This window comes from Populus nigra, chromosome 6, assembly GCF_951802175.1.
Source record: "Populus nigra chromosome 6, ddPopNigr1.1, whole genome shotgun sequence".
In the NCBI taxonomy this organism is placed as follows: Eukaryota; Viridiplantae; Streptophyta; class Magnoliopsida; order Malpighiales; family Salicaceae; genus Populus; species Populus nigra.
The window spans coordinates 7,367,119-7,381,112 of NC_084857.1; the positions used below are offsets into that span (position 1 = coordinate 7,367,119).

The window sequence follows — 13,994 nt, forward strand, 5'->3', positions numbered from 1 at the left end:
AATTTTTGCTTTTTTTCTTTTTCCAGTGGTAGTATTTATTAATATATTAATTTGCTACTTTAATAATTTTATGATGATCGTATAATTAATGAGTCCCAAGGCTACATATATAAATACTAATTAAACACAAAAATAATCCATCCATTGCAAATTTAGTACTTTTAATTGATTTCTTTCCTCGATTCAATGGAAAGCACCAGAAATAGCAAGGCATGGTGGGTGACATTTTTTTTATCTAGAGGGTGTTTGAGATTTTTTATCTTTAAAAAATTATTTTTAATGTTATTAAATTAAAATAATTTAAAAATATAAAAAATTATTTCTTTATAAAATATCATTCGAACCGTTTCTAAACTTCAAGCTAGTTTTACTATCAGACAACTTTGTCCAATCTTTATCTTTTTCAACGAGCTAGGTTATAATTACATACATTAATTCTCAATTGAATTATGGACAAGTACTCATGTTTTAACCCGTGTAATTAACATTGATTTTTTTTCTCAAATCTCTTGCGGGGTAATTAAGGAACTAATCCGTTGCTATTAGAACATAACTGATCGAGTTTGGAGATAGACTCGGAACAGAGAATGGTGAATAGCTCGACTCATGTACCGTTCAAGAGCCATTCTGCAAGAAGACCGCATTAATCCAACAGCCACCAAGCCAAACCGTGCTGGCCAAAAATGATCATCACTACCAGCTGTTCCATGCTCCCTGTACATATCAGAAAATTCTTTCACTAGATTTGATCAAGACAGTCTATATGATCATGTATGCCTGACAACTAGGTATGAAATTAAGAAATATTAGAGTCGGAAACAAGAGTGGAAAGCACACAACTAGCAAAAACATTCGATTGCCTGCTTTAACAATATACATATGCCACGTATATTGTCAGGTATATAGCTAGCTGGTCAAATTTTAGAGTGATGGGCCTACAGCTTCATGACCAGCACGTTCCTCAATAGCCCCACAGGTAAAAAATAATAAAAGAAACAGAGGACCAACATGATTAAATAACAAAAGAAAGATAAAAAGAAGGAAAAAGCATAGCATAAATAGCCATATGGTCCTTAGCTGCCCAAAGCCAACATCTAGAAATCTGGTTCAGCAACAGGCAGCTGGCCTTTATCATTAGTGAACAATCTCCTCTCTTCTTCTTCGCCTTCTCCTTTCTTATAATTAATAATCGGTGCCTCCTTACACCCCATCTCAGGAGATGGGCAAGATAGGCACAAGACTACCAGGTTTCTGTCTAAACAGGATTAGGCCTCATGTTAGAGTCCGTTCACCACCTATACAAGCCAAGGCTAATTTGAGTTCTACTAAAAATGATCAAAAGACAGAGAATCCCGAGAATGTCGGCCTTCGAGAAGAGAAGTCTGGGAAGTCGGAGCTGGAAAAACCCGTGGAGTTACTTGGTAGGAAAATCATGATTGTGGTTGATTCAAGTATTGAAGCTAAGGGAGCTCTACAATGGGCACTCTCTCACACTGTTCAAAGCCAGGATCTTGTTGTTCTTCTTCATGTAACCAAAGCATCATCTAAACAAGGTTGGTGTGCGTAATGTTATTTTTTTTAACTTCTACATCATGCAACTATATATATTCTTAGGCAATTAAACTGAAGGGTTTTAACATTTGTGACTGCAGCCACAGGGGAAGAGCCCCGAAAGGATAGACCTCCTAGGGCTTGCGAGCTTGTAAATTCTCTGAAAAATATGTGTCAGTTGAAGAGACCTGAGGTGAGTGTGATTAGTTCAGATCAGGTAGGTTGTCTTATCTTATTTATTTCTACAAATTGGGATATAAAACGTGGCTTGCACATGCAGATAAAAATTGAGATTGCAGTGGTGGAAGGAAAAGAGAAAGGTCCATTGATAGTGGAAGAGGCCAAGAAACAAGGGGCGGCACTTCTAGTTCTGGGGCAGAAAAAGAGGTCCATGACATGGCGGCTGATCATGATGTGGGCAAGCAATAAAGTCACTGGTGGTGTGGTGGAATACTGTATTCAGAATGCCGATTGCATGGCAATAGCTGTGAGGAGGAAAGGCAAAAAACATGGAGGATACTTGATCACCACTAAGCGTCACAAAGATTTCTGGCTCTTAGCTTGACTATAATAAACATATGTAGCATATCAATTTGATGTTTTCTTTTTCATGTGGAGTTTTTGTTTTGTAACATTGTTTGTAAATTAATGATAAAGTCTGCTCTGCTGAGAAATTATCAAAAGGGGATGGGGATTGGGGTGTGAATGAAAAGTTAAGGTGTGTAATTATGCAGGGCATCTGCTATTATGGCTAAGGGAGACACAGTGGGGTCCCTTGACTCCTTTAGGGTCTCCTCCGTATGCTACAGTAACTGTCTAAAGCGCATGGTTCCTGAGCGTTTTTCATGACTGCGATGCTCTGTTAGGTGAGGCCATGGTCCATGGCTGGGGTACTCCCCGTGATCCACCTAGAACCGCCATTGTTGTCACTTGAAGATAAGATGCTATTCTTGCATAGTTTAGTACGTACTCTTGAATTTGAGGATGCAACTTTAATGGGACCAACTACGACTATAATTGTTGACATTGTAGGATTAATTTTAGACAAATCAAATTGCTGCACTTCCTCGAAGGGCCCTGTCCTTCTTAAAGAAGTCAAATGAGTTCGAATGCTACAGGTTCAAGCTAGTTAGGTTTGATTTCATCAAAACCAATCAATTACTAGAATCAGTTTGTCAAATCCATCTGAACAGATTCGTAATTGAATCGGAGTAGCGATTGATCGGTCAAAACCCGACTAGTTGACTTTCTTTTTTACTCGAAATGAAAATCAGACCCATGGATCAGCCGAAGGACCCAAAAGGTTGATTCAATAACACGACGACTTAGAGATCTTGATACTCGGCTGGTTCAGGTTAAAACATGGAGGCAACTTAACTGAAACCAGAGCTAATTTTGATGCCTCTGCTCACATGGCTCGGTATTCAATAAACAATGTGTTCATTATGAGTTGGGTCAGGTGTTTGCTTTTTCTTCGGCAATGCGTCGTGTACTGAGTCCTTCTCCACGAGCACTTTTCTTTTCATGCCAGCCCCACTCCTAGCCTCTGAATTCCACACAAATGTTTGGGCGTTGCCGTATGCATTCTGATCAGCGGTTGACAGCCCGGAGGGTGGTCCATTCCATGGCCAGCAACGGCACTAATAATTCAGGCAGTGTCAGCCTACAGGGCAGATAAAGTCAATTCCAGAGAAGAACTGATTTACCCAATTTGTTCCGTGCATCTGATATGAGCGCAGTCATCAATAGTTGATTGTCTGGTAGCTTCTATTTATTTTTTTAAAAAAATTATTTTTTATTTTAATAAATATTTTATTGATGTTTTTATAAGTATTTTTTTATTATTTTTATTTATTGATATCTAAAATAAATAAATAAAATTTCAAGTAAGAAATACTTTTTAAAAACATAATGTTTCATAATATTAAACAAACATAAACAAGTCACGTTATTATTATTTATTTTAATTTATTTTTTATACAGTTATCACGATATTAAAAAAATATATCAGTATTAGATTGATATCAAAAAAATATTTCAGCATCGCGATGTGGTCTAATTTTTAAAAATTTCAGTTAAATAATTTTAAAAAAAATTAAGATATTAAACTTTGTGGAGTTAATGACTTGATTTGCAAGTTTAACAATGTAATCCTGGTTACCCTGGTTTACGAGTTTAGAGGGGTATTTTTTTTTATTTTTTTCTAATTGAACTAGATTAAGTGATCATCCATTTTTTTTATCATATAGCTTAAAAATAGTTTTGAAAAAAAAACATATTATTAAATTTTAGAAAGTCAATGGGTCTATTGACCAGTTTGGGGAGTTTATTTTTTTTAATTTTATTTTATTTTATCATTCGACATTAAACTGATTGAGAATTAAATTTCATAATTTGTTTTTTTTGTTTTCTGTAAGATTGTCGTAATCTTAAAAAAAATCTAAACATTAGTTTGATTCTCAATTTTGTGATTATCTATTTTCATTATCATATAGTTAAAAAAATAATAATTTAAAAAAAAGCAATTTATTAATCTCAATGGAGTCCATTACCTGGTTTGTGGGTTTGACGTGTTAACTTGGGTTACTTAATTCACGAGTTTAACATATTTACCTATTAAACCTGATATGTTTTTTTATATATTTTTTAAGTTTTTTAATTATTTTTTTATTTCACTATTCTTCAATATTAAATTAGTTGGAAAATAAAATTCATTGTTTATTTTTTTCTATTTTCTATAAAATTATTACAATATCATATAATATCTTTCTTATAGATGGTGATTTTAAAAACAAGTTTAGGTTGAAAAAACATGAAAATATATTATTTTACCGTAACCATAAAAAATTACTCCAGAGACTAAAAATCATCAATTTTTATATATAAAAAAATCATAACTATATATATATATATATATATATATATATATATATATATATAAAAGCTCGAATCTCTTTAAAAAAATTATTGTATTGTATGTAAAAATTTTGATGGATTATTATACCACTAATAAAAAACTGATATTATAAATTATATCCAATACTGATATGTAAATCTCACACCATGTCTAGTTAAGGTTTAAACAACATTCAAAGAAAATACTTGACACGGAAGTTATTAAATCCTAAAAAGCAATCCCGATTTCTTACATCGATGCATCCCCCTAATATCAATCACTGATTTACTATTATATTTTGTGAGAGTTTAACATATTACAATTACAAAATATAAGCCTATTTATTTATCTATTTCAACCTTTCGTGTCCAATATTTGTTTAAGAAAGAAAAAAGATTCAATAATAAAGTATCAAATAAAATAAAAAGAAAATCCATGACCAATAAAAAAATCTAGGGGAAAGTTCTTTTTTATCCTTGTACTTTCCTTTTTATTTCTTCATAGTTCCTATGGGTTTTTTTATAGTTTTATTCTTGATCCAAAAATTAATTTTTTTAACATTTAAATCCAAGAGATTGAGGGGTAAAATAAAAAATTGAATAAAAAAAACAAGGAAAGAGAAAGTGTTTAATTTAACCATCGTTTTACAATGAAAATCATTAGTTTTTGTGTTAACGGGTTATATTCGACATGAAAGCTTAATGATGGTGAGTTTATATATAAATATGCATAAAATACAAGTCGAATTCTTATTTTTATTATTAATTTGTTTTTGGTTCGATGATGTTTTTATGGTGTTTATTAAGTATTTTTTATATATGAAAATAGGTTTTAAAATGAATTTCCAACACAAAAACCCTAACTTTAATTTTCGAGCACCAATAGTTAGATTATGGGTTGACACCTAGCAGATTCAATACATTGTCCATTTCCTTTTAAAAAATAAAATAATAAAGAGTGAATGATATGTTGTTTTTTCATCTTACAAAGAAAAAATACTTTTAACGCTCGGACTTGCCTTAGACCCATACGGTTGGACTTTTTTCAAGGCCTAGACGTGCTGGGCCTTAAATGACTTATTATTATTTTTTTATATAATTTTATTTTTTAACATTAAATTTTTATTATTTTTTAATTTTATTTTTTATTATTCATTTAATTTTAATTTGATCTTCAAATTATTTTTATCCTTTTGCAGCCAAGTCAAATTTGATACACTAAACTAAATTTAATGTCATACCAAAAAATTTCCCATTACTTAAAATAATTTTTTTTATAATTAGTTATTTTTACTCGACTTGCAATGTAACACGGTAAATACCCGGAAGGTGTACTGAAAATTTTAGAAACTAAGTATTTATTTATATAGTTCGGTTTAATGGGATTTGCTTGCTTAGAAAATGGAAATATAGGCCCATGTTTATATGTTTGTCTGGAAAATAGGCCCACGTTAATACGTGTTTGGAAAACAGGCCCATGTTTAAGTCAAAGCCGAAGAAACAAACCAAAACCCTAAACCCTCAAATTCACGAGACTTCCTTCCATCTCCACTATCTCTGTCTCTTGCACCAAAAAAAAAAAAAAAACTCAGCAATGGCAAAGACATCAAAAAGAAGCAGAAGCAGCAGCAGCAGCAGCAGCAATACAAAATCCAAGAAGAAGAAGAAGAACAGCAGAACAGCCCCAAATTCCGTTGCCATGAAAGCGAGCGCTGCATCCAAAGACAACAAAAACAGCAGCAACCCTTTTGAGACAATTTGGTCCCGCCGCAAATTCGACATCCTCGGAAAGAAACGCAAAGGCGAAGAGCTCCGTATTGGGCTCTCCCGGTGCCGCGCCATTGAAAAGAGGAAGAAGACTTTGTTAAAAGAGTATGAAGAGAGCGGCAAGTCTTCTGTCTTCTTGGACAAGAGAATTGGAGAACAAAATGAACAGCTTGGAGAGTTTGATAAAGCTATCATCCGCTCCCAGCGCGAGCGTCAGGTCTTAAAAATATATACTATCGATTATTTATTTATTTATTATTAAGTTGTATTTTTTTATTACATGCGATGCTTATTTTGTTAAATTTGATTTTTTTTGTTATAGTTGAAAAACAAGAAGAGCAAGTATAATTTATCAGATGGAGAAGAAGATGATGATTTTGGAATTCCGAATCTTGGTCCACTTTCGGGACAAGATGATTTCGAGGATGAAATCTTGTCTGATGATGATGGAGATGATGCTGACGCAGATAGAACAAGTAGTATGTATTAAAATTTTTGTTAATAAATTTGGGTTATGTTTAGCTTATAATGCTGGAAGCTGTCTGTTTTTGGTATTATTGTCATGTCCAAGTTAAGCTTATGATCGCTCCATCCATGGATATATATATATATATATATATATATATATAAACTTATGAACTTCAAGCAGAAAGTGTTAAACTGGCTGTGGAATAGAAATTCTTAAGCCCAGATATTCTTCAGTATGCTCCCATAGCATCCGGAAAATGTTTTCTTTTTTGATAGATGTTAATTGAACGGGTCATGGAAAAGTGATGTGACTTATTGAAGTTCATCTCTCTTTTTTTGTTTCCAAGGAATTTGACACAGAATAACAAAAAGTGATTCAATTTCCACATTCTATCATATTTTAAAGTGTCTGACCTTATTTTGGTTTTTTTTTCCTTTTCCTTTTTGTACATTCAATTTAGTTTTACCATGGCGCAACATGCCTTAGTTTTTAGTAGACACTTGCAGTTGTAGGAAACCTGTTCATTTAATGCCATTGGTTTGCACCATCTCAATCGAGATTTCTGTTGTTGATTATTATGCTAAGATTGCCAAACCTTCTTATGTTATTCCTTTGATTTATTTGGAATTTTGCTAATGACCACAAGTATTGTCTTTCCTTTTCTTTCCAGAGAAACCAGCCATCTTAAGGCAACTTAATGCTCATGGCTTGCCGCAGGATGCAGTGGACGGGGAGGAAAATGTGAGATCCACTTTGTGACCTCAGTTTTGTGCCATTAGTATATCAAAATATGAGTCCATTATCTATGATTCTCATGGCTAAATTATACGTCCTGAAAAGTAGACAACTGAGATGTTTCTACAAGCTTGTTATATCTAATTTTGCTGTCTTTTGAATTCTTGTATATCTAATATTGCTTAACCCTGATACAAAGCATGACTTTCCCTTTGCAGAAACCCAAAACTAAGAAGGAAGTAATGCAGGAGGTTATTCTGAAGAGCAAGTTTTTCAAGGTGTTTTTTGTTTTCATCTTAAGAAAACAGCTTTAAAATGAGACATCTGTTTTCTGATTTAGTCTCCATTTTAACCCTTTTTTTGCAATTGTGGCCAGGCTCAAAAAGCTAAAGATAAGGAAGAAAATGAACAATTGATGGAAGAATTGGATAAAAGCTTCACATCTTTGGTGCAGTCTCAAGCCTTGTCTTCTTTGACAGAACCAGGCAAGATGAATGCCTTGAAGGCCCTTGTCAATAAGGACATTCCTAATGAGCATGTAAAGAAGGATGAGTTACCAGTTATTCAAAAACCTGAAACTTTCAAGCAGGTATTTTCTTTTATACGGTTCTTGATCTTGAAAGCCTTTTCAAGTTGCTAAATTTAATTGCTTCCTGAGTTTGCTACTTCCTGTTTTGAATGTTTAAAATTTCTATGTCCTTTTTTCTATTATTTTACTCTACACCTTGGCATGCCACATTGTTGTCAATTAGGGAAGCATTATCCTATGAAAGCTTTTATACCTTTTCTGTTGATTAAGATGGATTCCTTTTATACCTTTGTTACCTGAGGCTGTAATTTGTTCACTTTTCCTATGTAATTTGAAGCAGTAAACCAATAGCTGTTAATATTGACTTTGCATAATTCTGAACTCTTGAAGTTGATCCCTCTTTTTTTTTAATATATATATGATTTGCAGCAGGAACAACCTGATTCTTATGACAAACTCGTTTACGAGATGGCGATAGATTCACGTGCACGGCCATCGGACAGGACAAAGACACCAGAAGAAATTGCCCAGAAGGAGAGAGAACGACTAGAGCAACTAGAGGCATGTTTCTTCTCACTTATTTGAAAGCATCTGCATATGCCTGCGCAGAAAAGCACGCATACATGCTTAGCTGCATGGCATTACTACCATCATTACTCTGACCTGGTGGATTCTTGTTGATCTTGGATGTTCAGTGCGAAATGGTACTTCATATTGCCATTAATTTTCTGTCATCTTTCCCAAACCGGAAAACCAAAAGGACTGTCTTTAAAATCATCAAGCACATCAGTAGCTTTTGGGAGGCAACTGTTGAGCTGCTTGACATCTGACAATTAACTATGTTGATTTCCAATGTTCACTTATTTCTAGTAACGGAAGTTTAATTATGTGAAGAGTTGTTGGATGGTGACATTTTCCATGTGCATGCGCTGGCACACTTCTGCTAGAGTTTTGGAATGCATGTTAGTTTTCATGGAGTTGTACTTTTGACAAGCTCTACCATGCCATGTTCTATGGAGTTTGCTTTTAACTAGCTTTATTCATTATAAGTTTTTACTGCATGGGAGCTTGGTAATACGGAAATCTTTCAAGAGAGGCTGAAAAGGGCAGGATTTTTTTATATAGTGGTATAAGTTGTGTTCTAAAAGACACAGTTTCCTTGTTTTACATATACATTACTGATAAAGCTCGCTGAGCAACTTTTGTAGCACTGTAATCTAAATCTCAGCTATTAACTTCATGGTACTTGAAAATTTCAGGAAGATCGTAAGAAACGTATGCTTGTTGTTGATGACTCCAGTGACGAAGAGAATGATGATGATGAGAAGTTGTCAGCTCAGAGGCCAAGGTCAATATCTGGTGATGATCTTGGTGATTCTTTTTCTCTTTATGAAGAGCCTGGGACTACAAAGGGCTGGGTTGATGAGATTCTTGCAAGAAAGGAGGCAGATGACTCTAACAATGAAGATGATGATTCTTCTGAGGAGTCTGCGAGCGCCAATGATGATGGTGATGATGAAGGATCTGATGAAGATGATACTGATGGTGATGATGATGAACATGAGAAGTCTACATCTTTGAAGGATTGGGAGCAGAGTGATGATGACAATCTTGGCACAGATTTGGAAGAGGATGAAGAACATGGTTCTCATGATGGTGATGATGCAGAAATAGAGCCAATAAGCCACAAAAAGTCAAAGAAAACTGAACCTGTTGAGCCTAGGAAAGGAGATGAAAAATCTCTGGATGGAAAGAAAAAAAAAGGAAATCGTGAACAACATTCAACCCAACCAGACATTCCGCATATAATTGAAGCCCCAAAGAGCTTTGAAGAATTTTGTGCAATATTGGAGAATTGTTCCAATGAAAATGTTATTCTGGTAGTTGATCGAATTCGGAAAAGCAATGCAATACAGCTTGCAGCAGAAAATCGGAAGAAAATTCAAGTATGAATTCTTTGCTGTGTTTTCTTTGCTTGTGTGGGTCTGTGCTTGTTTTGGCGGGGAAGGGTGATTGAGGGAGTGAAAAGCAACAAACAGGATTTTTTTTCCAAATGTGTTTGATAATATATAGATCCTCACCAATTATACGTCCCTATATCTGATAGATGCACATGATTTATGCAAACACGAGCTCTAATGTTCATAGATAAAGAGTGAATAGACAAAAACTCATATCAGGTATACATGGCTTGCGCAGAAAGTTGACAATTGAGAAGAAGAAAACAGCACATCCAAAGATTTGAACAATGAAAGAAGTTTTATGGGGGGTGCATTAATGTGGTTTTGCTTTTGCTAGGAACTAGTGCTTTAATAAGCATGATATAAGTTTTGAGTGACAGTTTTGTGTTGACAATGACAGGGAATACAGATTGTGCAACTATAGTATAATGTGCGTGTGTCTTTGTGTGACTCTAAGAGTGAGTGTGTGTGGCTGCCTTTGCTATTGTGTAAATAACCATCTGTTTCCACCCAGGTATTTTATGGTGTGCTATTACAGTATTTTGCTGTCTTAGCAAATAAAAAGCCCTTGAATATTGAGTTATTGAATTTTCTGGTCAAGCCACTGATGGAGATGAGTGTGGAGATTCCATACTTTTCTGCAATATGTGCTCGTCAGCGAATCTTACGAACTCGTGCACAATTTTGTGAGGCTCTAAAGAATACAGGTTGGTTGTAATATGATTTGAGAATTGATGGTCTTTCCACTTTCATTCCGAGTTTCCCAGTGTTTTGCGTATCTCTAACTGAAAGTTATTGTTCCAGCAGAGAATAGTTGCTGGCCTTCTATGAAAACGCTCTCTCTCTTGAGGTTGTGGTCCATGATCTTTCCTTGCTCTGACTTTCGGCATGTTGTCATGACCCCAGTAATACTGTTGATGTCTGAATATCTGATGCGCTGTCCCATCTTGTCGGGGCGTGATATTGCAATTGGTTCTTTCTTATGTACCATGGTTCTCTCTGTATGTCTCTCTTGCCCATCTATTCATTTATACTACAAGTTTATATCAAAGTGCTTGGCAGGAGCAAAGCCTCCTTGATTGTTTTTTGCTTCTGGAAAGGTTTTCAACTTGTAATTGGTGGTTAAAAGTGCCTAAGCACTTACAGGCATACCTGAAATGCGTTTCTTTTCTAGTCAGAACTTTATTACTCCTTCTGTCCCACAAATATTGGCCCTTTTACAAATACATATGTTTTTATGAAACATCAATTAATCCAATAATTAATGTTGACCATAGTGTGTTGTTCCTTTTTTACACATTAATTAATGTATTCCTTTTAAACTTGAGAAGTCAATATTCATCAAATACTAAAGGATATAGTAGGAAACTCAATCCTTATAAAACATTAACTTCAAAGTGGCCAAAAAAATCAGGACAACTAAAATTTGCAAAAGGGCCAGTATTTGGGGGACTGTATTTATTTGAGTAACTTGCATCTTGATTTAATTCTCACCCGACCTCTTTCAAGAGTGCTGCAGTGGCAGCATTACAAACACTCTCATTTAGGCTTTAAGTATTGATTGTAGCATCCTTTGCAGATCACTAAACAATCTCAGAAGTTCTGTCCTGAAGCCATAGTGTTTCTCCGAACTTTGCTGATGGCAACTACAGAAAGAAAACCATCTTCTTATCAGGAATCTCAGGTATAGAACTCCCTGATGCATTGTGGTTTTTACTGCACTTGCCATTCTATCTTTCCTAATTTATGCCACCCCACCCTGATAAGAAAAAATTGCTCTCAACAACGTGTGCTTGCTATTCATGTGTACCTGGAAAAGAGCCACACTATTTTTGGTATTATGAAGAAATTAATGTTAATTGTGTGTACTTGGCAGTTTTATCATCTTATGGAACTAAAAGAAATCAAGCCCTTGCTGCATATTCATCATCACGTAAATGAGATTCGTCCTCTGAATTTCCTCATGGTAATGGACATGCAAGAGGACACTTCATTTTTCAGCTCAGATGATTTCAGGTTTGTAGGGATTTTGTTTCTGCGATGGTGCTTAATGCAGACATGGATTTTTTGCATTGGCACTGTGGCCTTATCCTGTATTCCTGTATTTTAGTTTTTATGAACCTTGCAATTGCCATCATTAGTTAATTTAATTTGTTGCTTACAAATGCATGCCAATCCTAGAATGTTCATGGTATTGCTTAAGATTATTTGATGCAATCCAACATTATTGAGGAGTTCTCTTACTATTCTTCCTCAAATCTGTCTTCATATCCACTGTGTGCTAATCTGTCAAAAATGAATTTTATGCATGCAGGGTTGGTGTGCTGGTTACTATGGTAGAAACTCTTCAAGGGTTTGTTGACATTTATAAAGAGTTGAGTTCCTTTCCTGAAATTTTCTTGCCTATTTCAATGTTGTTGCTTGAGGTAGCACAACAGGAAAACATGCCAGCAACGTTACAAGATAAATTCAAAGATGTTGCCGAACTTATTAATAAGAAGGCCAACAAACATCATATGATGCGGAAACCCCTACAAATGCAGAAAAAGAAGCCAGTTCCCATCAAATTAGTTGCTCCAAAATTTGAGGAGAAGTAATTAATATTTTTCTTTCACCTCTTATTTTCTTGTGTTGGTCATAGCATGGCATGTTGCTAAACATCTTGTGCAATTTTGTGCTGCAGTTTTGTGAAGGGTAGAGATTATGACCCAGACCGTGAACGGGCTGAAAGGAGAAAGTTAAAGAAACTCGTAAAACGAGAAGCTAAAGGGGCAGCTCGTGAACTGCGCAAGGACAATTCTTTCTTATTTGAGGTGAAGGAAAAAGATAAGGCACTGCTGGAGGATGAAAGAGCAGAGAATTATGGAAAGGCGAGGGCTTTCCTCCAAGAACAAGAACACGCTTTCAAATCTGGGCAATTAGGAAAAGGAAAAGGGAGGAAGAGAAGAAGGTGAAGCTGATTCTGCTGTTTGTTTTACTTGTGTGTTTCCCTTTATTATTTTTTGTTTGGGTAACATTCTCTGATATGTAGAAATTACTGCCAATCCAGAAATGAAATTTCGTTAATATTCGGGGATAACAATTCAACTAAACAAGTCACGTTTATTCCATCCTTTTAGACTTGCTATGTCCTATTTCTTTCGCAAATTGCCGTAAAATGCAAAAATCCTGCCCTGGTGCTTTCATTATTTTACAGTTAGTAGTAGGACCAGAGCCTGAAACAAGGCTATAGACCAGAATACCTATCCCAGCCACTGCACCAACCACAACAGCTATTTCAGCCTCTTCGTTTCATCCATGCATTATAGAAAACACTAAAATGCACGGGAAAATTATTACACAGAATTATGGATTGCAGTAATGCTCTGTTTTTTTCATCCCTCAACTCTTTTTTAATAATATCCTTATAGGACCAAAGTTAAAAAGTTAAGAGAATAGATGAAAGTTTTAAATTTGACGTGAAAAAATAATAAATTTCTGATTCCCCAAGAATTTGAAAATTTATTTTTGATACAAAATTTAGAAAAAAGAAAAAAAATACCGAATTCTGGAGTAGAAAGACACGATAAAAGATCGTCTGTTGCAGATATTGCTATATTCATAATAGCTACGTAGCCGCCCATGTTAGAAAACCAGACACTTTTTTTAGCGGAAAAACTTAAAATTTGGTTAGTTCAACATCCGTATCCTGTTATCCATAATTGCCACCTGCAACCGAGTCCAAGTGATACGCTATCCATTTCTCTGGTTTTAAAAAAAAACCCTACTCTTGTACATCAACACCTTGTGCATCAGCAATGGGGGAGGAATGCACATTGTAAGTTGAATAGAACAGAATTATTTTAGGATTTCTTGGCTTCAAATGACGGCGATTTTTGGGAGATTTTATGGATTTTTAACACTTTGTTCCTCAAGTTAAAAATCCTGTGTGAAAATGTCTTACAACAAAGTCCCTCGAAGGGGAGTGGATTAGTCGTTGCGCATCGCCCTTCGAGAGAAGAAGTCCAGAAATGGGGTCTCAAAGCATGATATCGAGGGAAGAGAGAGAAGAAAAGGGAGAGAGAGAGCCAAGAGAGTTTTTCGGGTT

General features: G+C 34.9%; 2 protein-coding genes across 4 annotated transcripts; both read left to right on the top strand.

The window, feature by feature from the left end:
* Positions 1-1,071: 1,071 nt before the first annotated feature.
* Positions 1,072-2,234, top strand: LOC133696807 (universal stress protein PHOS32-like). Its single transcript, XM_062119086.1, has 3 exons — positions 1,072-1,553; positions 1,653-1,744; positions 1,832-2,234. The coding sequence occupies exons 1-3, from the start codon at positions 1,220-1,222 to the stop codon at positions 2,114-2,116; spliced, it is 711 nt and encodes a 236-aa protein (XP_061975070.1). The 5' UTR covers positions 1,072-1,219; the 3' UTR covers positions 2,117-2,234.
* A 3,735-nt stretch (positions 2,235-5,969) lies between these two features.
* On the top strand, positions 5,970-12,989 carry LOC133697447 (uncharacterized). Of its 3 annotated transcripts, none has more exons than XM_062119995.1 (13): positions 5,970-6,430; positions 6,536-6,692; positions 7,353-7,423; positions 7,636-7,695; positions 7,794-8,006; positions 8,376-8,511; positions 9,210-9,892; positions 10,422-10,614; positions 10,712-10,908; positions 11,487-11,591; positions 11,784-11,923; positions 12,222-12,500; positions 12,591-12,989. In XM_062119995.1, the coding sequence occupies exons 1-13, from the start codon at positions 6,041-6,043 to the stop codon at positions 12,859-12,861; spliced, it is 2,895 nt and encodes a 964-aa protein (XP_061975979.1). In that variant the 5' UTR covers positions 5,970-6,040; the 3' UTR covers positions 12,862-12,989. The 3 variants fall into 3 exon arrangements, with proteins under 3 accessions (XP_061975979.1, XP_061975980.1, XP_061975981.1); XM_062119996.1 differs by having other exon boundaries at positions 10,715-10,908; XM_062119997.1 differs by having other exon boundaries at positions 8,379-8,511.
* Positions 12,990-13,994: the final 1,005 nt, after the last annotated feature.

What these genes read in the sequence shown, in the direction of transcription:
- LOC133697447 (XM_062119995.1), top strand. Translation starts at nt 6,041, where the DNA reads ATGGCAAAGACATCAAAAAGAAGCAGAAGCAGCAGCAGCAGCAGCAGC. An exon ending in GCTCCCAGCGCGAGCGTCAG is followed by an intron (nt 6,431 to 6,535) that starts GTCTTAAAAATA and finishes TTTTTGTTATAG; the next exon opens with TTGAAAAACAAGAAGAGCAA. An exon ending in GCTCCAAAATTTGAGGAGAA is followed by an intron (nt 12,501 to 12,590) that starts GTAATTAATATT and finishes TTTGTGCTGCAG; the next exon opens with TTTTGTGAAGGGTAGAGATT.
- LOC133696807 (XM_062119086.1), top strand. Translation starts at nt 1,220, where the DNA reads ATGGGCAAGATAGGCACAAGACTACCAGGTTTCTGTCTAAACAGGATT. An exon ending in CAAAGCATCATCTAAACAAG is followed by an intron (nt 1,554 to 1,652) that starts GTTGGTGTGCGT and finishes TTGTGACTGCAG; the next exon opens with CCACAGGGGAAGAGCCCCGA. An exon ending in GTCAGTTGAAGAGACCTGAG is followed by an intron (nt 1,745 to 1,831) that starts GTGAGTGTGATT and finishes TTGCACATGCAG; the next exon opens with ATAAAAATTGAGATTGCAGT.